Source organism: Phyllostomus discolor, chromosome 8, assembly GCF_004126475.2.
Source record: "Phyllostomus discolor isolate MPI-MPIP mPhyDis1 chromosome 8, mPhyDis1.pri.v3, whole genome shotgun sequence".
Lineage (NCBI taxonomy): Eukaryota > Metazoa > Chordata > Mammalia > Chiroptera > Phyllostomidae > Phyllostomus > Phyllostomus discolor.
The window spans coordinates 70541546-70565537 of NC_040910.2; the positions used below are offsets into that span (position 1 = coordinate 70541546).

The 23992-nt window shown below is 45.6% G+C and overlaps 1 protein-coding gene and 2 non-coding genes across 4 annotated transcripts; all 3 read left to right on the forward strand.

Annotated features, from left to right (window-relative positions):
* Nucleotides 1-2182: 2182 nt before the first annotated feature.
* Nucleotides 2183-22551, forward strand: CTC1 (CST telomere replication complex component 1). 2 transcript variants are annotated; one of them, XM_028534374.2, is made up of 23 exons: nt 2183-2317; nt 5712-5875; nt 10822-11059; nt 11208-11419; nt 11681-11837; nt 14765-15055; nt 15157-15285; nt 15837-16069; nt 16191-16368; nt 16464-16664; nt 17115-17241; nt 17804-17918; nt 18058-18385; nt 18473-18562; nt 18803-18996; nt 19810-19898; nt 19984-20158; nt 20434-20511; nt 20927-21071; nt 21161-21225; nt 21474-21639; nt 21744-21870; nt 22039-22551. In XM_028534374.2, the coding sequence occupies exons 1-23, from the start codon at nt 2285-2287 to the stop codon at nt 22176-22178; spliced, it is 3675 nt and encodes a 1224-aa protein (XP_028390175.1). In that variant the 5' UTR covers nt 2183-2284; the 3' UTR covers nt 22179-22551. The 2 variants fall into 2 exon arrangements, with proteins under 2 accessions (XP_028390175.1, XP_035888918.1); XM_036033025.1 differs by having other exon boundaries at nt 11684-11837.
* Nucleotides 22552-23266: 715 nt separating this feature from the next.
* Nucleotides 23267-23340, forward strand: TRNAI-AAU. Its single transcript has one exon. It is a non-coding gene; the product is annotated as a tRNA-Ile (tRNA).
* A 473-nt stretch (nt 23341-23813) lies between these two features.
* Nucleotides 23814-23895, forward strand: TRNAS-AGA. The gene has a single exon. It is a non-coding gene; the product is annotated as a tRNA-Ser (tRNA).
* Nucleotides 23896-23992: the final 97 nt, after the last annotated feature.

Here is a 23992-nt window from a genome sequence, read left to right on the forward strand (position 1 = left end):
TAGACAAGCATCCTGACTCTTTTTGAGTATGTTTGACAGAGGACAAGCATCCTGACTCTTTTTGAGTATGTTTGACAGAGGACTTGCAGCAAAAGGACTTGCATCAAAAAGTGAAATTGAATTAGGGGAAACCATAACTTGCTAAATTAAAGTCTTTATTTTTCTGGTAAATGACTAGAGGAGTCTTTTTAAAAATTTTTTTAGATTTTATTTATTTATTTTTTAGAGAGGGAAGGGAGGGAGAAAGAGAGAGAGAAACATCAATGTGCAGTTGCTGGGGGGTCATGGCCTGCAACCCAGGCATGTACCCTGACTGGGAATCGAACCCTCGACACTTTGGTTCGCAGCCCGAGCTCAATCCACTAAGCTATGCCAGCCAGGGCTAGAGGAGTCTTATTGTCTACAATGTTTATACTTACTATTTCATAATCAATGTTTACTCTATTACAAACTGATTTGAAGCAGCTGTAAGTGTGAGATGGCCTTAAATATCCCTCTGTCACTTTACCTCCTGAATCTCCCTCTCCTCCAGCCTCACTGACTTCATTACCTTTCCCCCACAGGGCCTTTATGCTTGGTTCTCACTGGCTATTCTTTCCCTTTGATCCCCATCATGTGAATTCTTTACTTTACTATATAGCCATCTTTTCAGTGAAGCCTTCTCTATAGGAAAGAGACACACCATCACCTGCATTCCCTGTTTCTCTCTCTATCGCACCTATTATGAATGTTCCACACATTTTATTTTATTTTTTTCACTATGTCTCCTTGTCCTACAACATAGGACATGAGAACAGGGATTTTTGTTTTTTCACTAGTGTATGCCCAGAGCCTAGAACAGTGCCCGGCACATGGTTGCATGAATTCTGTGCCTAAGCCAGGAAATGATGGGCTAGTTGACAGAATTAGGGAGAGCATCTGCTTTCAGTATTTGACTAACAAATATTTATTTATCATGTTCTTATTTGGCAACAAGCACTGTTTTTTTTATTATATTATTATTTACTGATTTGAGAGAGAGAAACAGAAACATTGATTCACTGCTTCATTTATTCATGCATTCATTGGTTGATTTCTTGTATGTGCCCTAACTGGGGATAGAACCCACAACCTTGGCATAAAGTGATGAATATCTAAACAACTGAGCTACCAGGCCAGGCCTACATCTATACCTTTTTATTGTTCAAATACAGTTGTCTCCATTCCTCCCCACCACCACCACATACATACTTCTTTAACAGACTGGTTTTTGGAGGAGTTTTAGGTTCCCAGAAAAACTGGAAAAGTATAGAGATTTCCCACGTACCCTAACCTCACACACAGCATTTCTTACTATAAGCATCCCCAACAGCATTCACAATTGTAACACTTGTTACAATTGATGAACCTACATTGCCATATTATCACCCAAACTCCAGAAAATTCTCAGTGCTCTATTCATCCCTGTCTCCCCACAATCTTGGACAACCGCTAATCTTTTTACTGTCTCCATAGTTTTGCCTTTTCCTGGATGTCATATAGTTGGAATCATATAGTACTCAGCCTTTTCGGATTGGCTTCTTTCACTAAGTAATATGCACCTAAGGTTTCTCCATGTCTTTTCATGACTTGGTAGCTCATTTCTTTTTAGTGCTTAATAATATTCCTTGTCTGGTTGTAACAAAATTTGTCCATTTACCTACCATAGGGCATCTTGGTTGCTTCCCAGTTTTGGCAATTATGAAAAAGCTTCAATAAATATCCAAAAACAGTTTTGGTGTTTTTTTTTCTTTTTGGTGTGGGTAGCTATACATTTTTCAACTTTTTTGGGAACTGTGTTTGTTCCCAAAGGAGTTGGCACCAGAATACAACGATAAATAAGACACATAGGCTAAAGCTCCTAGGTACTCACACCCAAATTAGGTAAATAGTCAAGAATTACAGCAACGTATAAACGACGTACTCCCGCTGCATTAGGGAGGAAACACTTCTGCTTGGCAAGATCAGGGAAATCTAAAGATGCTGAGTTACCAAGCAGGCAGGCTATGTTTGAGCTCCTGAGCTTCCCCGACCACCCCAGGGACGCCAAACAGGATATTACAAGGCAACGGAGATCTGGGTGCCTCAGAAGTGCAGATCTGGGAGTGGCCTAGAGAGGTCCTGAGGACGCTGCGCCGGGAGGAGCCGGAGGTAGAGGGGAGACCGCGCCCGCTGATGACGCCACAGACGGGCCCTCCCGTGAGCTCTCGCGCCAACCGCGGTTTGCTTACCTCCCGGGGCAAAGTCGTTTACGCCCAGGCGTGCAATGGCGGCTTGCCGCCCTCAGGCTGTCGACTCCGTGAGTGCTGGTCTTCGTTCCTCGTCCTTTCTCTTGTCTGCCTCGATTTCCTTCCTTTTCCTGTTCTACCCACTGTCTCTTTGCCTCCCTGACTTCGCTGGCCGCCCCCGGGCGAGGGGGAACCTGTGCGGCTGTTTGCCCTACCCCTCTCACTGGTTCTGCAAATATATTTATTCATTCCTGAGGCACTTACTCTGGTCCCTAAACACGTTTCGGTCCACTCTCTAGGCTTCAAGCCCAGTGGGAAGCCAGGAGTAGACTCACGGCGAACTGCGCTGTGGGCTCTTGGGGAGACCCCTGACGCAGTGTAACTGGTCATCAGGAAAAGCTTTTGAGACCCGATGCGTTTAAGAGTTAGCAAGCAAAAAAACACTGAAGGGAGGTTACAAGGCGGAGGTAGAGAAGGTGTCTTTGAAAAATTGAAGCAGTTGAGTGGTGATGGAGGGGTCAGAGCTGACAGTCCTTTTTAAAATTTTTTTTTACATTTATTTATTGTTAGAGGGGAAGGGATGGAGAAAGAGAGGGAGAGAAACGTCAATTGGTTGCCTCTCACACGCCCGCAGCTGGGAATCTGCCCCTCAAACCCAGCCCTCAATCCACTGAGCCACATCAGCCTCTGCTGACAGTCTTGTAAGTCTAGCTAAGCAGGACTTGAACCTGAGGACAATTGGGAGTTAGTAAGGATTTTAAGCAGAAAAATGACTGGATGAGATTTGTGTTTTTATTTCCCGAGGTAGCAGTGTAGAGAGTGGGCTGCAGATTACCAGTTAGAAGGCTGTGGTTGAAATATAATGAAAGAGGATGGTAATCCCAACCACAGCAGCAAAGTTGAGGTACCAGAGGTGAAGGCAGAGCTAAAAGAAATGTGTTAAGGAAGCAGAGCTAAAGGACTTGGGTCTTGTGTAGGGAAAGGAAGAGAGTTAAGGAGACGTCCAGGTTTCAGGATAGAAGTGTTTGGTTCAGGGTGCTATTTGCTGAGTAGTGAACACTGGAAGAGAGTGGATTTTGTGAAAAGTCAGTGTTGAGCAACTGTGGTGCCTGCAGGTAGGCCAGGTGGAGAATCTAGTAGACAGGCATATAACTAGAGCTAAAGTAGAGATTTAGGAACAGTCAGCATCTCTCAATGGCATCCAGCGGGTGAGGTCATTGAGAGGAAAATAGAGGGTGTTCTCCAACATCAGCCTATGCCAATATCAGCCTGGGGAGCTTATTTAAAATACAGACTCTGCCCACCTCATTTTGATTAGTAGATGAGATCACCTAAAAAACCACCTGCATTTTTAATAGAACTGATTATTCTGAGGTGTGACTTTGAGAAACAGTAGTGTTCAATATACCAGGCAATTGACAGGCTTTCAGAGGAGCAGGGGCTAAAAAAGCCCCATTGACCAACTGAGAAAGACAAGAAGTATGAGCTGTGATTATGTTGATGGGCAGTTCTGAATGATGACCTGGTCGAGTTTGTCAGCCCTGACCATGAATGAGTGTTCCACAGAGGTGAAGATGAAAGTCAATGGTAGGGCTGTCCACAAGGATAGGAAAGTCATCTAGAAGTTGAAGACTGGTTTTTGCTAAAGATTAACTGAATGTGAAGGATTGACCAGAGGGCTAATGGGGAGCATTGGAGGAGCAGGGATAGAACTATAATGGTTTAGAATTATCAATGGGGATGAAAAGGATAAAGATCCTTCTCCAAAGTACTAAACTCTGTCAGAATTATAAAGTGAAGCTGCCTAGCACTGGGAGTATGCCAAGCTGGTACCATGCCCTAGAGTTATCTACATCGAGACAGCTGTGCATTCAGAATCTGTGGCAAGTATACAGAGATGGTTCATGTCCTTAGAAAGCCCACATCTTGGCTGAAAAGACAGAACAGGAAACAAACCCAGTGGGATTGTATTATATATATATATATATATATATTTTAGCTTATGGGAACTCGAATGAACAGATGACTCAGTTGGAGTGTCATCTTGTACACCAAAAGGTTGTGGGTTCGATTCCTGATCAGGGGCCCATACCTAGGTTGCGAGTTTGAGTCCCAGCTGGGGTGTATACTGGAGACAATTAACTGATCGATGTCTGTTTCTCCCTTCCTTTCTCTCTAAAAAAAACAATGAAAACAAAACATATCCCTGGGTAAGGATTTAAAAAAATTATACTCATGTCCTTTTTGTGTACTATTCATTATTAGGCATATTTCTGTTTTCATATATATTGCTATATAGTACTATATCCTATTCTCTATGAGCAGTATAAGAGATTTTTTAAAGGGTGATTTTGACCAATCTTTTTTTCAACTTGCTGGCTTTACAACCAGACTCTGCATAAATGGGTTCTGTTCTCTTTGGTGATCATCGCTCTTAATACAGGTATGTGCAAGGTGCTGTGGGAGCTTCAAGGAGGGAAGAGCATTTTGCCTGGGGTGGTCAGAGAAGGGTTCACAGAGGAATAAAAATTCCAGTTGAGAACTTTAAGGGATGTTGTAGGTTACTGAAGAAAGAGACGAGCCCTGGCTGGTTCACTCATGGCTCAGTGGGTTGAGTGCCAGGCTGGCCAAGGGGTCATGGGTTCGATTCCCAGTCAGGGCACTTGCCTGGGTTGTGAGCCAGGTCCCTAGTAGGAGGTGTGTGAGAGGCAACCACACATTGATGTTTCTCTCCCTCTCTTTCTCCCTTCCCCTCTCCTTCCCTTCCCCTGTCTCTAAAAATAAATAAAATCTTTAAAAAGAAAAGAAATACAAGACCAAAGCTGGATGGCCAGCTGTCTGAGTTGATTATATAGCTGGACTAAAGACTTCTAAGGTTTCTTTTTTCTTTTTAAGATTTTATTTGCTTATCTTTAAAGGGGAGAAAGGAAGAGTGTGAGAGAAACATTGATCATTTGCTTTTCTCATGCCCCTAATCAGGGACCTGGCCTGCAACCCAGGCATGTACCCTGGCTGGGAATTGAACCAGAAACCTTTTGGTTTACAGGCTGACGCTCAATCCACGGAGCCATACCAGGCAGGGAACTCCTAAGGTTTCTTTAAGCTCTGAACTCCTTTACATTTTCTCTTCATTTACATGCCCCCTTGATGTTTTTTCTATTCCTTTATTCTTTTTTTTAAGAGATTCTTTTTTTTTTTTTAAGATTTTATTTATTTATTTTTAGAGAGGGAAGGGAGGGAGATAGAGAGAGAGAGAGAAACATCAAATGTGCAGTTGCTGGGGGTCATGGCCTGCAACCCAGGCATGTACCCTGACTGAGAATCGAACCTGCGACACTTTGGTTCGCAGCCCACACTCAATCCACTGAGCTACGCCAGCCAGGGCGGATTCCTTTATTCTTTTAAAAATTTCCTTGGTTGGCAGGATTGCCATGACAATGTATTAACTAGGTTCACTTTCCTCAGGAACAAACCTGGCTTAAGGCTGCTCAGGCCTTCATCCAAGAGACCCTGTGTCCAACTGGCAAGGAGCCTAATGTCCAGTTGACTCAGTTGGTAATTGACTGTGTGAAGACTACCTGGTTGTCTCAGGGAAGGAACCAGGGTTTTACACTGCCCCTCAGCTACAGGTAAGGAGAGGTGGGGCTCAGGGGGTTGTTCAATTTGGAGTTGAAAAGGAAGGCCCTGAGAAGAGTGAGTGTAAACTTGCTAAGGGGAAGAAAAGATGGCATAAATACAACCCCCTTCTACCAGACTTTTTCATTCTCCATCAAGCTGCTTTGGTTTTTCCATAGTTTTCTAAAATTGGCTTAAGTGAAGTTTAGAGACAAGAAAATGAAAGGAGAAGACAAGAAGAAGATTGAAAGAAAATTTGAAGAAAGAACTCTCAAAGTGGGGAGAAAAGCTGATACTATTTCATTTTGTGTGTTAGGAAACTATGATTCACCAAGTGCAGATAGGAGTGTTTAAAGAACACCTGAGTTTAAGGTCTTCTGAAGGTAGTTTTGGTTTTTTGCTTACTAGTTCTTAAACTGTTCTAGGGAATATTAATAAAGTAGCACAAGAAAAGGGCTCCGGGGGCACACTGTCCCTCCCCAGAGCACACCCGCGTCTTTCCCCTTGCCCTCTTCTTCCCCCACAGGTGCGCATCTCTAAACTCTAAAGGACCCCATGAGACTTGCAACCAGGGGAGACTTGCAACCAGGGTAGCAGCTCGTCCAGGGCTAACCCCCTGAGCCTGTCCCCAGGCCCTTTTCTCTGACTTCCCTGTGAGCCAAAGCAGCTCTGCCTAGGCTCTCTCCTGTTGCTTCTTCTGTCCTAAGCCCTTCCTTGTTTCACTGTGCCCAGCGTTAATAAACGCACTTTCAAGCATTTATTAAATAAACGTAAATAAAACAAGTTTTTTTTAAAAAAGAAAGGCTCATGGCTAAATAAATTTAAGAGATGTTGAATATGATAAGCTGTTCTAGAAGAGTCGTGAGACTCATTAACATAGTAAAGGCTCTGAAAATCCTACAAAAAGACACCTCATAGAAGTATCTACTACCTAGAAAATGGGGCATATTATTCATGTGGATATCTTTATAGCATTTTTACTACTCATGTATTTATCCCTAATCAATATACAATAGTGTTGCATACCTTTAGTCTTTATATGAAGACCATTATGTATGTCCTTTGCAATTTGCTTTTTGTGCTTAACATACTGCTGAGATTTATTATTATTGATAGCTCTAACTGCCCTGTGGATTCTATAATACGTGAATATACATATCACTGTGTATTTATCTTTTAGAACATAAAAAGGTAGAAATCTGTTTAGTTTTGTTTAATTTGTAATTTCCCAAAATTGAGAACAGGATACTTTTTCCCTGGCTCTCCCTTCACCTGCTTACAGTTTGGGAAACACCTCACCCAGCCTGGCAGTCATTTCAGTCAGTAAAGGCAGGGGATCTTTGGTGAGAAGACGGCGTAACTATACTTTATGTTATCCAAAACACCATTTCCAAAATTCTGGGCAATTTTCTCATCCATGGACTTCATTATGAAGCAGTGGTGAATAACAAGTGTTGGAGAAGATATGGAGAAAAGGGAACCCTTGTACTCTGTTGGTGGGAATGTAAATTAGTTCAGTCACTATGGGAAACAGTATGGAGGTTTCTCAAAAAACTAAGAATAGAACTACCATATGATCCAACTATTCCCCCCCTGGGTATGTACCTGAAAAATATGAAAACACTCAGATATAAAAAAAAAAAATACATGTACCCCTGTGTTTATTGCAGCATTTTTTACAATAGTCAAAACACAGAAACAATCAAAAGTGTCCATTGATGGATGATCAGATAAAGAAGATGTGGTATGTGTACGTACATACACACAATGGAATACAGCTCAGCCATAAGAAACATGAAATATTACCGTTTGCAACAACATAGATGGATTTTGAGAGTATTATGCTAAGTGAAATCAGTGGGACGGAAAAAGGACAAAAACTGGACGATTTTACTCCTGTGGAATGTAAAACAAAAATTAAAAAACCAAACCAAGCAAAAACAAACTCATAGATACAACAGAATGGTGATTACCAGAGGGGTACCAAGGTGGAGGAAGAGTGAAGTGGGGAAGAAGTCACATATATGGTAATAGAAGGGCATTGGACTTTGTGTGGGGAGCACCTAATAGAGTACACGGATGTTGAATTATAATCTGTACACCTGAAAGTTATATAGTGTTATTAACCAGTCTTACCCCGATACATTTAATTTTAAAAGGTTAAAATCAACAAGGATGGGGGGGGATTCTAAAGTCAAATACTGAGAGAAACAAATGTACTAACATAACTACACAGAAGGGTGAAACATATACTTCAACTATATAGCTTCAGAATAAAGACAAAAACAATTACAACCAAATAAATAATTAAACCAGTGGTAAGTAGCAGTGTTGGCCCACCAGAATGTGAATCAGCATGCTGCTATCTTCATTGAGAAAGTCTTGCCTGTGAAAAAGAGCTGACCTGAGCAGCAGTGTCCTTATGGACATTGTGGTAGCCAGGTACTCAAGGTTCAACTTCTAAAAACCCCAACATTTTGCCATATTTGCTTCAGGTCTTTTTTATAAGAAGTAAAAGGTTACAGATTTAGTGAAGTCCCCCAAGTGCTCTATCCTGGTCTGGTTCTCCCCTACCCCTTCCCCGTAAGTAATCGGTGTCCTGAAAGGAAGGGCAGGCTGCCTGGTGTGAACACCCTCAGCCTCCCCAGCTGTTTTCCCACTGCTCTCCGGTGGAGTCACACCAATTGACACACGTACTGACATACATCTGTATCCTGAAATTTTTCTTACTTGGTTTTTGCCTTGTTTATTTATTTATTGCCTACTTGATAGTCATTAAATGATATTTTAAATCCAAAGTAATTACTGAGGGTCCTCTTACCTGGGGACTTTTTTCTTTTCCACCTATGTAACGCTTCTCATTTAACTCCATTGGACTCTGTTTTTCCTTTCTTTTCCTACAATTCATGTTCATAGCTTTCAAAATTGCATTGTTTATTTAAATACAGAATGAGATCTCATTTGAAAGCTGCCCAGCTAGTGTGGAAAACATCTTGGGACAGGAGAACTGCTTACCAACTAGTAGTTGAAGGAGCTGTGATTTCCATGAAGTCTCTCCTGTGCTGGGGTTGGGAGCTTCCACTGGTGGTACCTAGTTACCTCAGTAATCACAGTGTAATTACAGGAAGGCCCAAATCTCTCAAAATTCTGGCATTACTAGGGAAATGGAAAAGTGGTAAGCCAGCAATTTTTAGGAAATGAGAAACTTTAAGTTTCTTGTTATTCAAGGTAAATGCAAAGTTGATACAGAAATTTGAAAGATACAAATATCTTACTATTTTTTTTCATTCTTAAGTGCCTGCTGTGTGCCAGGCACCATGCTAGGCCTTGAAAGTTGAAGAGCAATGACAGATACAAAGGATTTCAGGTTACCACCTTCAGTCCTGACCCAGACCCTAAAGAATCTGGGAAGAGTGATCCCCATTTTTACAGTTTTCTGTCCTGAAGGGTAAGGAGACAGCTCTCTCCCATTGCTTTTTCCTGGGCCTTTAGAGAAGTAGGGAAGCAGAAGGAACGTGGACTTTTGAGTGAGGCGCACTGGCTCTGCCACCTACTTCACTGTGTACCTGAACCTCTCTCTCTCCATTTTGTGGTTTTATGAGGGGTTTCAGTGAAGGTTCAATACAATATCGAACGTGTACAGACCAATATAGTATATGCATAATGGGTTCAGCACAGGTTAGTTTGTGTCTTTGCTTTTTGTCTGCTCCGAAGCCATTTGGGAAAGAATGAAACATGTGGCAGGGGAGTGGGCCACCTACAACAGCATTCCCACACTTTAGCACTCACACGTGCATGATGTTTATGGTACGACGGGTGAATTGTGATGTTTTGTAAACTTGCCTGCTTCACTTCTCAAAAATCATGGGGATGCAAAAGTGTGGAATAGTGATATGCAAAGATGTTAGTCTACCACAACTTCAATAATTTATTATTTATCAAATTATTTATAATATGCCTTACAATTGATAGTAACTCAGCAGTGTTGCAACACTTTAAGAATGACTGGTCTCATATATCTCTTAAGATTTGGAAACTCTTTTTTTTAACTGTTCAAATTTTTATTTTGGTGCACAGTAAAAGAAATGGACTTTTAAATCAACTAAATGCTATGGAAAATGAACAGCAAATAAATTAGACCCATGTTAAAGTAAAAGGTCAGCTAAATGACCAAACTTAAGGATATAAGAACCACTGATAAACTTCAATTCCAGTCATATTTTTTTTAAGATTTTATATGTTTATTTTTTAGGGAAGGGAGGGAGAAAGAGAGAGAGAGAAACATCAATGTGCGGTTGCTGGGGGGTTGCTGGGGGCTGTGGCCTGCAACCCAGGCATGTACCCTGACTGGGAATCAAACATGCGACACTTTGATTCGCAGCCCATGCTCAATCCACTGAGCTACTCCAGCCAGGGCAATTCCAGTCATCTTTAAGAAGTCAAAGTCTTCCGAACAAGATTTGGAAACTCTTGATGCCAACTTCCATTTCAGCCTCAGCTCCCTGGCCAGGCTCTAGTACTATGACATTCTAGACCAGGAAGGAAACCTGGCTGGGGCCATTGGGGTCGAGCTGTTAGGCAGATGCCCATGTGGCCTCATTGACATTCTGTGCTGCAAGGGAGCTCTTTGTAGTACCTGTCAAGTGTTCTCCCCATACGCATCTCATGTCACTCGTGCACTCCTTCATTTCTCTGGTCCTCTCTGTGGCACTATGTTGTTCAAGATATTATTCAGCACAGACTTTCTGCCCTACTTTCTCCCTGGATACTACCCAATCTTTGAACCTATATCCCATCATTTTCTCAGGCTCCTTGCCCCAGCTTTTTCCCCTTCAATCAATCAAACTTCTGTCTTAGTCCATTGACCTTTCCTTGGGATATTGGGCTGTTTGTCAGGGTTGAGGGTAACTTCCTAGTCTTGCACACAGCTTTGCAAGACTTTGCCCCCTTTGTTCTGCAGCTTTGTCTCAGTACTGGACCTCAAGAGCCACCAGCGCCTCCCATGTTGCAGCCACCTGTCCTGGAGCAGCACTGCATACCAGGCATGGGCCCAAGAGGCTGTACTAAGTGGGACCCCCTTGCCCCGGGAGCGGCTATTACTATTAGGGACGCTAACAGACCTATCAGGGGACTTGGAACAAGAGTGCAGGAATGGAAGCCTCTATGTGAAAGATAACACTGGTACCCTGGGCTGCGAGGTGAGTAGAAAGGGGAAAGTCAGATGCCTCAGACCCTATAACGACTGGTGTCTAGGGAGTGAGGCAATCAAGTCCCAGGGAACAAAGGTGGAGGCAGGTGAAGAAGATGCTAGGATCCTGACTAACCCTGGGTTTTGGTGTTTTCTAGCTCATAGATCTGGATCTTTCTTGGTTGGGCCATCTCTTCCTGTTCCCCAGTTGGAGTTACCTTCCTCCTGCCAGGTGGAACTCCTCAGGGAAAGGGCACTTGGAGCTCTGGGGTGTCCCTGTGCCCGTGTTTCCCTTGACCATCAGTACTGGCCCTCCTACCCCTATTCCTGTTCTCTACCCAGAGGCTGCTTCCCACCTACTCAGGCACAGGTAATCCTTCCCTCTCTAGGGGAGGAGGGAGCACTGTGAAATGGGAGGGTGATGGTGGGTCAGTGGAAAGAAGGAGACAAAGGTACTGAGTAACATTGATGGAATATTCCAAATCAGGAAACGATAAGGCCTCTTTGGAATAGCTATAGAAAAATAGCAATTTTACATCACTATTGGATTATTCTTTACAGGAAAGGGGAAGCATTTGTACGGACAGAGACAAGAAACAATGACTTTTTTCTCTCTTTGTTCTACCTTTAGTAGCAAGCTCAGAACTGTGCAGCCAAACCTGGCTGGGAAGCTGGTTCGATTGAGCGCTCTGGTGAAAAGTCAAAAGAAAGCCTACTTCATCTTGTCTCTTGGTGAATCATCTCCTGCTGGCAGCCAAGCTGGCAGCCACGTACCTATCCTTGTGCAGGTGAGGGTTAGGGTCAGTTCTGGGGCGTGGGGATGTGGAAGGGGTGCTAGCACTTTTAATAGGAAAGATAACATCATATGAAGAACCATGAAGGAAAGGAGGGCAGCTGGGGAGAGTTGTTTTCTGGAAGAGTTTATGTTAGGGGACATTTCGGGGTAATGTCATTCCTGTGTGCAGGAGGTAGGAAATAGACTTTCCTGCTGTGCAGGTAATTTGAGTAGACAACTTTTTTTTTATCATGTGACATTTCGAAAACCTGTCAGAATCACTTGTTTTACCCCCTCATTGGAAGGATGACCAAAAAAAGTACTTATCAGAATACTATTAAGACATTGAAAACATACACTTTTCTAAAACTTGGTACTTATTTTTTACTCTATCAATTGGTACAGTTTTAATATCATTAATTTTTACACTAATTATTTGTATATGACTTATACAATTACCTGAATGAAGTTCCAAATAGATTCAAAGCAAAGGATGAAAAGGCTTTTAAACATGCATATCAAAAAAGGAAACTGAAATTTATTAGCATTGTTAGAATTCTTAACCGTGTCTATGTGTATCATGAATTAGAATAAGAACGATTAGACTATAATGGAACTAAAATTACTAAAACTAAAAATTCATAGAAGCCACTCAAATTTCTGACCTTGCTTTTTCTTCCTGGGTTACAGAGGTACTTATGCATTGCATTTTCTTTGCGTAGAATATTTTGAGTCTCCTAGAGACCACTCAGGCTGTGCTGAGCAGGGTTGGCTCATTCATGTACTATGTGTCAGGATGTCAAGAGAGAAATCTTGGAAATGCACTTGGAATTTCTGCAGGGTGGCTAAACTAGGATGAGCCCTTTGGGTAGTTTATAATCTTGTAGATGTTACATAGTATTGGTTTATAAAATTAGTATAGAATAACACAAAACAGTATGTAAGTTCTAAGATGTGTGGTATACTTTGTAACTGCTGTAGCAGGTCAGATAGTTTATTATGTGGTGTGAAGCCTTGTGAGAGTTAAGACTTGATCTGAGTCTTGAAGGATGGACCAGCTTTAAATCACTAGAAGAGAGGGGAGGATATTCAGGGCTGGAGAACCACCTGTTCCAAGATTCAACCTTCATCGAGTGTATATAGTAATGCTGGGCACTTTGGTCAGTTTAGAGCACAGAGTGAATAAGATAATGGCTCTAGTCCCTGGAAGCTCTTAACAGTTACTGTTCAGGTTTGTAAGTGTTGGGGTGGTTGAGTGCACATGCACAAGACCCTGTGAGGGCGCGTGGGTGGGCTTTGGAATAAGCCTGGGAGTTCAGGGGAGGAGTGGTTTTGGTATGTTTGTGGGCTGCCGAAGACACACTGGGGAGACACACTGTCACTCTAGATGACCCCAGTGAATTTCTTCTGTGTTAGAAGAGTGAGGTCATTTCCTGAAAATAGAGAACTGGACTCTGAAGAGAGGAATAGAGGCTCAGGGTACTTGCTGTGCTAGGTAGTTGGGGTTGAGGTTGCTAAGCAGTGACAGGGCCCAGCTGGAGAGGGTCGGCATCAGGGTTTGGCACTGGGTGGCATGGGTCTGTCTTCCTCAGGTTGTGTTTTTGCCTTAGGAGAAGAGTTGAGGGAGTAGTTGTGGTGATGCAGTATTACAACAGAGGAAAGGAAGGATCTCATTGTCTGATTAAAGAAAGGGCTGTGATTTGGGGAGTTCTAGAAGGTATGTGGAAGGACCAGCATTTATTCATTTGTTTGTTCAGTCAAACCATTATTAACTACTTATTTTGCATAAGCAATAAGCTCAAATGAGGTCTTGCAATAATATCTTATGAGTTGTGATGTCCAAGGTCAGACTGAGGGTACTTAGCTGGTTTTAGAGTAGAAATGAAGGTCTGTGAAGTTGAGCACAAGAGACTGAAGTTCAAGTGTCTTAACCGTCACTGTGTTTTGAAGCCCCTGACATGGTGGCAGTAAGGTTATACCTGTGGGAGGAGCCTGCCCTAGAAGCCTGCCGCGATTGTGAACAGTCCCTTTCCTCCCTGGGCTTAAATTTCTTCCAACAGCCACCCTTCTCCATTCTATATGATGTCCTACTGTCAAGTGTTTGTTTTTGTTTTCCTGCTTTGATCTTTCTCATTTTCCTATAAAGTCTTCTGCATGTCATTTCTGGGGGTTTTTTTCCCCTTCATCTTGGTTCTCCCATCTTGTCTCCTGCAGCTCCCAAGAACATTCCTTTTTCTCCATCCTGGTCAGTGTTTTCACTGCCTTGCTTATTCTAAGGTCTGAGCATTTCCATGTTGCCTCCTGCTTGAGTCACCCTTCTGTCTCCACTTCAACAAACTAGAGGTGTCCTTCAACTCCACTTCTTTCACTTGGCCTTCCCGATCGTTCCAACCCATCCTGACCTCTTTCTTTTCCTGAGAACTTAGCAAGTGTCTGTTCTTTCTGCCACTTGATCACACGTGGCTCCCTGTTATTACCTGGGTTTATGTCTGTGTTTCCCTCGTGGCTTGAAATATTTTGGAGAAGAGGGAGCAGTCTTTTATATTTCCCTTAACATCCATCCTAATACTGGATACATAGATACCCAGTGCATAGTGATTACATTAAGTGGAAATTGCTTATTTGGTACAGGGTGGGATAGGGGAAATGAAAAAAGGGCATAATTTTCTGAATGGAATATTTATGTATTTGGAAGGAAGTTTTAGGGATGGTTTGTACCTTGGGGGAGGGATTGGGAATCATTGGGCATCTCCTGTGAGAGAGGAGAGATCCTGAAAGTTCTATGGCTTAAGATTTAATTGGCAAACAGGGAAGATAAGGCAAGGGAAGCTCATGAGGAGCAGGGCTTTGAGGTCCAGTCATGAGGGAAAGAGACTCTGACAGAGGATAGTTTTGTGAGAAGCGTCTCATGTACATGTCGCCTGCCTCTGCACAAGCCAGGTCCCCGCCCAACTGGTTTGGCACCGAGCCCTTTGGCCTGGTAGGACCTATGTGCTGACCAAGCTGCGAGTATCCAAGATTCACGGTTACCATTACCGTGTTTGGACGACCAGCTCCTCCTCTCACCTGTTGCCACTGAAACCAGAATGTGTGCAAGAGCTGGACCTGCAGCTGGAGCTGGGAGGACCCCTCTTGGAGGCTGACCCCAAGCCACTCACCAGGACAGGTAACATCCACGACAAGAAGAAGCAAAAAGATCTTGTCCGGGACTCCAGACTCTTATCTTATACGGTGAGCACAAGGGACTGGTCCTAGAGCCCGAGGGGCAAGGGAATGTGCATCTCTAAAGAAGAAGGAAGTGAGCATCAACTGACCCTTTGACCTCTTTGCAGGGAATGGTCACTGGCGTGCTGAATCAGGCTGCTGGCCTGTATGAGCTGGATGGGCAGCTGGGGCTCTGCCTTTCCTACCAGCGAGTCCACAGTCTCAGGAATGTGCTGCGACCTGGAGTCTCTTTGGAGGTGTGTGAGGGATTGGAGCTGGTGGCAGAAGAAGCATCTCAGCAGCTTCTCTGACCTTCATACACTGGTCTTTTTTTTTTTTGCAGCAGGGTGGGAACCTTTAGAGCAAAAATATAAAAGCAATAAGTGTGGGCATGTGTGTTTATTACATATGATTTGGATGAGAGCTCAGATCAGAAAGCAGAGTCTGGCGCATGGGGAGGAGGGGTTGGAACCAGAGCATCTCCTTCACGGAAGGGCCTTCTGACTGGAGGAGGAGATGGTGAAGCACATGTGTACTGAGGGTCAGAGTGATGTCAGGTCGCCCAGTGAGAAGGTAAGCCACACCCACCAGGAGACCCCTGGCCCACAGAAAGACTTAGTGGAGCTGCTGAGAGGTGAAGGCTTACCCCATGGGCAGGAGGTTGTGATGGAGGCTGAGAGGAAATCACCTGTGTAGGGAAAATTGGGTTTCTCTGGGAACCCAGGCAATGGAAAACTACGGTTCACTCTGCCTGGGGTCATTGAGTTGGCTTCAACTCTGCCTTTTCACTTTTTCTGCTTTCCCCCAGCTCCAGGATGTTCACCTCCTCCAGTCAGTGGGTGGAGGGACCAGAAGGCCAGTGCTAGCCCCTTGCCTCCGTGGTGCTGTTCTACTTCGGAGCTTCTCTCGTCAGAAGCCTGAGACACAGTCTTCCCCACAAGTCTGGGGGGCCTCCCTGTATGAGCAGCTGGTATGGGAACGTCAGCTAGGACTTCCCCTCTACCTGTGGGCTACCAAGGCCCTGGAGGAGCTGGTCTGCAAGTGAGAAGGATGAGGGCCTGGGCTGGGGTGGCAGTGGGAGTAGGATACTTCCACTGTAAGGGAAATAGGACCCTGGAAGAGGCAGGTTCTTTGGGGGAAGTGACTCAGCTTCTTTCCCAAGGCTGTGCCCCCATGTCCTGAGACACCACCAGTTCCTGCAGCACCTCTCTCTTGGGAACCCCAGCCTGGGACTGCAACTCCTGGCTCCTACCCTGGAGGCTCTAGCTCCAGCATGCATCCCCAGTCGGAATGCACACAAGGAGATCCTTGAAGAGCCGCATCACTGCCCACTCCAGAAGGTAGGAGGACGTGGGGGAAAGATGAGTGCAGCACTGATGTATGGGGGCAGGGAGCACATGGGATACCCAGTCTGACTTTTCTCCTCTTCTGACAGTATGCCCGGCTGCAAACTCCCTGCTCCTTCCCCACCCTGGCCACCCTGAAAGAAGAAGGGAAGCGCAGGGCCTGGGACTCCTTTGACCCTAAGACTCTTCTGCCCTTCCCAGAGGTTTCTCACCTGACCAGTTGCCAACTCAATCAGCGCCTGGCCTGGTCCTGTCTCTGTCTGCTGCCCTCCACCTTCCGTCCAGCCCAGGCAAGTGGGGCTCTAACAGGGCTCAGGGCACTTGCTCTTCTTGCTATCCACACTACCACTGTCATCGTCACTTCTTGTCATTTTGACTGACTAGCCTAACTAGACTACAGTTCCCTGCAGCAACTAGAAAGAACAAGGTAAAATGTAACTTGGATTACAAAACTCTCTTGCTTTAAATCCTTTTCTTGTTTCTTCCAGTGCACATAAAATAAAACCCAAACTTCTTGTGTCTGGTGAGGTCCTCTAACCTCAATTTGAACCCTGTCTCCCCTACTACCAAATGTGTGAACCCATGTATGTTTTTCATATCTGTCTTCCCAACTTTGAGGACAGAGACCAGGTCTTTTTTGTTTATTTTGTAGCTAACATTTAACACAGTTCCTAGCACATTATAGATGCTCAATATTTGCTCAATAAATACTTAATACCTTGGCTTTCATCTCCCTGCAGGTTTTACTTGGGGTTTTGGTGGCTTCATCTCATAAAGGTTGTCTGCAGCTTCGGGACCAAACTGGTTCCCTCCCCTGTCTCCTCCTGAACAAGCACTCGCAGCCCCTCACTGACCCCCAGCTCATAGGTTTGGAGTTTGGAAGTAGAGAGAAGGTGGTGGTGGAGTAGACAGTCTCAGAACGGGAGGTGTGGGGGAAACACCTGCTGGGATTTTCTAGAGATGCTGAAGTGGCATCAAGTTCATCAAGTCCAGGGAAAAGTTTGGGAGACTGGTGCTGGCAGATGGAGAAAAGGAGCAAGGGGTCCCCTAGCCAGGCTCCCAATTCCCAACAGCCATTTCTCCCTCCAGAGCGCCTGACATGTACACCAATATGGTGGCTCCTGTTTCCTACATTCTGTTTGGGAAACTAATCATCTTTTGTGGACTTACTGAGATTTGTAGACAGGGAAATCCTGGAAAGCAAAGTGTTTTTAGATCTAGGAACAGGCATTTATAGGTTTCTGAGAAAGTAAAATTGAGGCCTTTCAGCCAAGGAGGCGAGGGGTGGGATTGGACATGCGGATGGAACGGTATCTCCCATGGCGGTGTCATCCTCTAGGGTGGGGTCAGGTCGGGCCTTGGTTGGGCAGCAGGATCTGCAGGGGGTCTTCTTCACTTCCCACTGTCAAAATAGAAACCTTTCCTCTAGGCTGCTTGGTGCGGGCAGAGAGGTTCCAGTTGATCATAGAGAGGCATGTCAGAAGCAGCTTTCCTTCCTGGAAGGAGCTGAGCACAACAGGCTTCATTCAGATGCAGGAGGCAAGGTTGGCTTCTTGGGGTAGTGGCTGTCCTTTGGGTGTCTGAGAGAAAGGGGAAGGGCATAGTACAGGTGTTGGGACGCTGGGGCCCACGACACCCAATTCTTGTTTCACCAAGAGACCTATTCCTTGTCTTTCCCAACAGAGTCTATGTCCAGTTCTTTCTGGCCGATGCCCTGATCCTGCCTGTGCCCAGACCCTTCCTTCACTCAGCCACTTCCTCAACATCTGCTCAGACAGAGCCCAGCCTCCCCGAGAGTCCCCACACAGGACAGAGCCGGCTGTTCTTGCTGTGCCACAAGGAGGCACTAATGAAGAGGAACTTTTGTGTCCCTTCTGGAGCCAGTCCAGAGGTGCCCAAGCCCACCCTTAGTTTCCACATATCAGGGACCTGGCTTGGGGGTACTCAGAGGAAGGAGGGAACTGGATGGGGCCCACCTGAGCTCAAGGGAGATGAGAAGAAGGATCAGAAGGTAAGCCAGGACTGGAAGGACCTAGGGCTTGACTTGTGCTGCCGGCTCTTGTCTAGAACCCCAGTACCTTGCTCTCCTCCCTCACAGGTTCTCCTCATCTTTCTTGGCTCCTCAGTCCGCTGGTTTGAGTTCTTGCATCCTGGGCAAGTGTACCGACTTGTGGCTCCTGGCGGTCCTGTGAGTGCCCTGCTTCATTGTACCCTTCCCTGGAAAGCTTTTTCTCATTCAGGGGCCTAGAGAGGAAGTGCCAGTGCCTGGCCACTCTCTAGGTCTTCTAGATTAGATAGAAGTGTTGTCTGTGTCTAGGTCATTTCTTCACCAGGCTCCAGAGAGAACAAAATTGAGCCGTAGTGTTTTGTGAATCTGTCTCTGGACTAGAACTCACTCAGGGATCGTTGTCTTCTCATTTCCTGGCAGACACCAGTGTTATTTGAGGCAGGTGGTTCATCCTGCATATCGCAGCGTCCTCTGGAGCTGGCTGGCTGTACGTCCTGCCTCACTGTCCAGGATGAGTGGACCCTAGAGGTTGAGAACTCCCAGGATACCCCAGATGTGCTGGGTGTCAACAGGGCACTGCCTAAATCCTCGCTGACCGACCTGCTCAGTGGCAAGTAAATGTCTGCCAGCTTCTCCAGCTCGTGTGGGCTGCTCTCTCCTCCTCGGCCATGGTTCAGTTTGGTGAACAGTCTGTTCTCTGCTGCAGCGTGTTTCTCGTGTGATTTAGCTCCTAGAGGAAGATTTAATTTGTGTTTCATACCTGCTTTTCCCTTCGGTGTGCTATTGTTTTGAAGTGACCAGGAGCAGCTTTTCTCACAATTCAGGAAAAGTCTTAGCAGTAAGAGTAAATGTAAGATACATAAATGTAAGGATAAAAGCTGAAAATCTATAGAGAAAAGCCTTCCTTTACTACAAGAAGTGGGCGGCCTGTGGCTTCAGGAACAACACTACTTTCCTCGTGTAAGCTCCTTGCTGTAGTTGCAGTGCAAATGAAGAAGCTGCAGAGACATTTCCCCCCACCTTACACAAACAAACAAACCCCACTGGGCTGTGCGTGTAATTTTCATGAGACTGGCCTGTACTAGAATGGTATATTTCAAGAACCTATGATGGGGAAGGAGCAGCCCTGAGCTCCAGCATATAAAGCTGTGGATGATGGGCTGACTGAAGTTCCAGGGGTAACACCAGTGGGAATTTAATTCTGCTGTTGTACTTCTTGGTAAGGCCTCTGATTACAAAGTTATATAGGTTTTGAGTGATCTGCCACAACCCTATTTTTCCCATAAGCCCTGTTACTTTTAGTGTATGATTCAACACAGTGTGAGGTTTTTCAGGACCTTAAGATGATGTTCTAGTGATAACTTGAGCTGCTTTTTCTGTCCTTGAACCTGACTCCATTCTCTCTCTGCTTTCTCTGATCCCTTCAGCTCCACCGACTCCTTGGTGTCTTTCTCAGCTGAGATTCTTTCACGGACACTGTGTGAGCCACTTCTGGTCCCTCTCCAGACAAAGCCCGGTAATGACAGTTCCTTTGGGGGAAGGTATAAAATGGACCTTGCGATCCAGACAGATACTGCTGACCTTTCCCTTTCCTTCTGTAGGGAGCACAGGAGCCAGGAGAGGGTGTGTGAAGATAACTGTAGCTCTGGAGATTGCTGACTGTGAATTCCCCCCTCACCTGGACATATATATTGAAGCCCCACACTTGCCTCCCCCACTGGGACTTCTTCCAGGAGCCCGAGTCTACTTTAACCAGCTGGAGAAAAGAGTTTCCAGGTAAAGATCCATGTAGCTGGCCTTGCCTCTCCTCGCCCTACTGATGTGGTTCTCTTGAGTGTTCATGCCTCTCTACGCTACAACACATCTCCTTTTTTGATATTACATTTGATATGTTACTCTGGCATTTATGTGCTCTACCCCCACGAGATGGAAGGACTGGTCTACCTGTCCTTCCCTCTGCTTGGGACAGAGCCTGGGTTAGGGTGCATCCGTCAGAGGAGTCCCAGCTCCATCCTCAAATTGTCTTCTTTCTCCTCCTCTTCCACTTGCAGATCCCACAATGTTTACTGTTGTTTCCGGCCATCCACTTACACACAAGTCCTGAGTTTTCCGCCGGAAACCACAGTCAGGTCAGTGCCCCAGGCCCTGCTGCCCAAACTTTGGAGCCTCATATCTGCATCCCACACATGTTTCTGGCTTTAGAATTCTTTCCATAACTATAGCCTCCTCCAATCCTAGCAGAATTTGTTAAGTCAGAGTCCCAAATAAAAAATGCCCAATACCTGTCATTTTATCCAGAAGTGTTCTAGGCTCTTAAAAGGTGTTTCGGTCTAAAATGCAACTGTCTTTTCTTGGCTAACATCTTGTTTGTTCAAGCCTGAGAAATAATTGATGACAGTTGGAGACTAGAAATCAAAATGGGGAGCATGGGGCTTCCAGCAGGTGTGGAAGCCACTATTATCCCCATTCCTATGTCAGCTGAGTCATCCCAAACATACCCTGCCTTCAGAACCCCTTTGTTTCTCAACCCCTCTCTCTTTTTAGTGCTCCTCTGCCCCACATCTACCTGACTGAACTGCTGCAAGGTGGTCAGGCCCCATTCCAGGCCATCGTCTCTTGCCATATTGTTTCCGTCTTCAGCCTTCAGCTCCTCTGGGTGTGTGCTCACTGTACCAGCCTCTTCCTCCAGGTAAGAGAGGACAGGCTGAGTCTGGTACTTGGTGACAGAGGGATGTGTTGGGACCAAGAGAATTTTTCTAACCACTGTTTTTACCCCAGGGAAGGTGTACTCATCAAGGTTCCACTTGCCCCACTCAGACGTCAGTAAGCCAGGCCAGCATCAGGTGAGAGCACAAAGTGGGTGCCCACCACACCGTTTACTTCCCTGTTACATGACTTCCCCAGTCTGCTGTCCCTTTGTTAATGTGATTCTTGGCTTTGTGGGAATTGCTTGATAAATATTTTTGAATGAATGAGTGAGGATAAATGAGTTAAAAATAAAACAGTGGAGAGGAAGGCATGTTGGGTTCAAGTGACTAGCACCTGTGTTTGCTCTGAGAGTTCTGTTTCTCATTCTCTACTCCCACCCCAGGATCCTTGTGGAGGATGGGACTGCTGAAGCTGTGGTGACCTGTAGGAATCATCATGTGGCAGCAGCACTAGGGCTGTGTCCTAGTGAGTGGACCTCACTCCTAGAGTTTGTCAGAGGGCCAGGGAAAGTGGCCTTGCAATTTATAGGGCCTGGAGCCCAACCAGAGGTGAGATGTGGCTGGAGGTGGGGCCCAGATGCCCAGGTTCCTAAGGGGTTTGGTGGAGGGTTTAGGAATTTGAGTCCTGATTAATCCTGAGTTTCCCTTTCTAGTCCTCAGGCAAGATTGATGAGCCCTTGACCCTCTTCCTCCGGACACTTTGTACCAGCCTCTCTGTTCTCCGCCCAATTGTGCTTGCTTTTGAACTTGAGAGGAAACCCTCCAAGATCATTCCTTTAGGTAAGGATGGACAGGTAGGGATGTAGACAGATGAGGAAGAGCCTTCCTTCCCAGGAGGAAGAGCCATGAGGGATTGATAGGGGATTTCAGGAGTTGGGGTGGAGAATGGTGGATGGGGACTAAAAACCTCTTGCATAAGATATGTATTTTCCTCTCTTCCTATCACAGAACCTCCTAGGCTACAGCGATTCCAATGTGGGGAGCTCCCTCTCCTGACTCATGTGAATCCCAGGATCCAGTTGTCCTGTCTGTCTATCCAGGAGCCAGAGCACTCCAGCTCTCTGGCGACATTTGCTTCCTGCTGCTAACCAGAACTGCAACAATGGCCTGAAAGTTCTTCCTGCCCAGTTGGAACACTTGAGGCCTGGGCCCCAGCTTCTCCCACTTGTCGTAGCCCTTACCTTGGTGTTTGAACTAAGCCCCCAGATCCCTGTAGTAACTAACTGCTACCCTACTATAATTTCTCCTCCTTCATATTCTTTCTGGTGCCAGCCTGCCTTGGGGACATCGTGGAAGTAGGCAAATTATTGTATGTAGATACTTCCTCTCCACTTGGGATCAAGGTACCTGCACTTACAGGTAGCCCTGAGCACCTGTCTGGGTTCTGTCTTTGTGGCATGGCTAGAGGAACAAAAGCCTTGCCCCTTCGCCTGCAATAAAGCTCTACTGATATTTTTTACACTTGTGCTGTCTGTGAGGTCCCGGCTCTCCTGACCTGGCAGCCAGCCCATTGTTTACCATCATTTTTGCCCTTGTTTTCCACCAATGCCAAAACTGGTTTTAGACCCTCTAGTCCACCAGAAGAAATGATACCAAAAGTCAGTCCCAAAGGGAGTAAATTGGCGCTAGTTGGAGGCAGGGTAAATAACATCCCTACTATGGTCCCAGCAAGATTGGGCTGGGGAAGAAATCAGTATGCAAGCCTGGATTTGTTGGGAAGTTCAAGATAGGTATAAGGGGGTGGAGTTGGGGGGAGTGCCAAGCATTAGGAGTCATGTGAGAAACCTATACCGTGGAACCCCAGTAAAGTGGCCATTGCTGTGCGTTTCCAATGGGTCAGACCAGAGAGAGATCCCTGATCCACACCGTAAGACAAGTAGGAATTCCTAAGTCAGAACCGTAGGGGTTACAGGATCAATTAAATGAGCTCATGCATTTGTTTGGTATTCTCCCATTTCTCTCCTGGGAGCTGTTTGCTCATTGAAGAGGCAGAGAGCGTCTTACAGGTTTTCAGAGGGCATTCTTTCCTGGCCTTTTGGAGATCACTTCTAATTTGTATTCGGAAGACTTTTAGAGCCTAACAAATTCAACATCAGATTTATGTGCGGATGCGATGTTTGCCTATGTAATTTAATGATGCAGATAGGGACATTTGAGAACGCTAACTTGCACCACTGGCCGGTTAGCTCAGTTGGTTAGAGCGTGGTGCTAATAACGCCAAGGTCGCGGGTTCGATCCCCGTACGGGCCAGACGTGTGTATTTTACAGCCTTTTTTTTTTTTTTTTTAAATCCCCCCTCCATGCTATGTATACTGTTACCAGGAACTTTCCGCCCAGAGCCAGTTGTTTTTCTGATCGCAAACGACACAAGACCCACTGCTTTTTCAAAACCTGAATTGCTAGTCACTCCAAGCTTTGGAAGGGTGCTCCCTGGTCTGGGGCTCAGGGAGCGTTCGTTCCCTGGAGGCTTCCGTGTCTTCTCTTCCCTGGGAACGCATTGTTGTAGGCCGGTAGGAGAAAGTGGAAGATCCGGGACAAGGATCCCAGAAAGTCGGGGTGTGAGGCAGGACGGCGAGCGTAGGGTCGATTCTGATTTTAACCTGCTCCGGTGTTCACCCTCGCCGACCTCCTAGCCCTGGAACCACGTATTTGTGAAAGGGGGTTGTTGTTGCCTGGGAGAAGAACTCAGAAAACCTTCAGACGAGCAAGCTTGCCACGTGCAAGTAGTCGTGGCCGAGTGGTTAAGGCGATGGACTAGAAATCCATTGGGGTCTCCCCGCGCAGGTTCGAATCCTGCCGACTACGTCTACACTTTCCGCTTTTTTTCTCTTCCCTGGCACATCCCTCCCCTCCTGCCCAAAGTCAGAAGACTGATCCAATTGGTACGTAAGAAGTCCTAAGG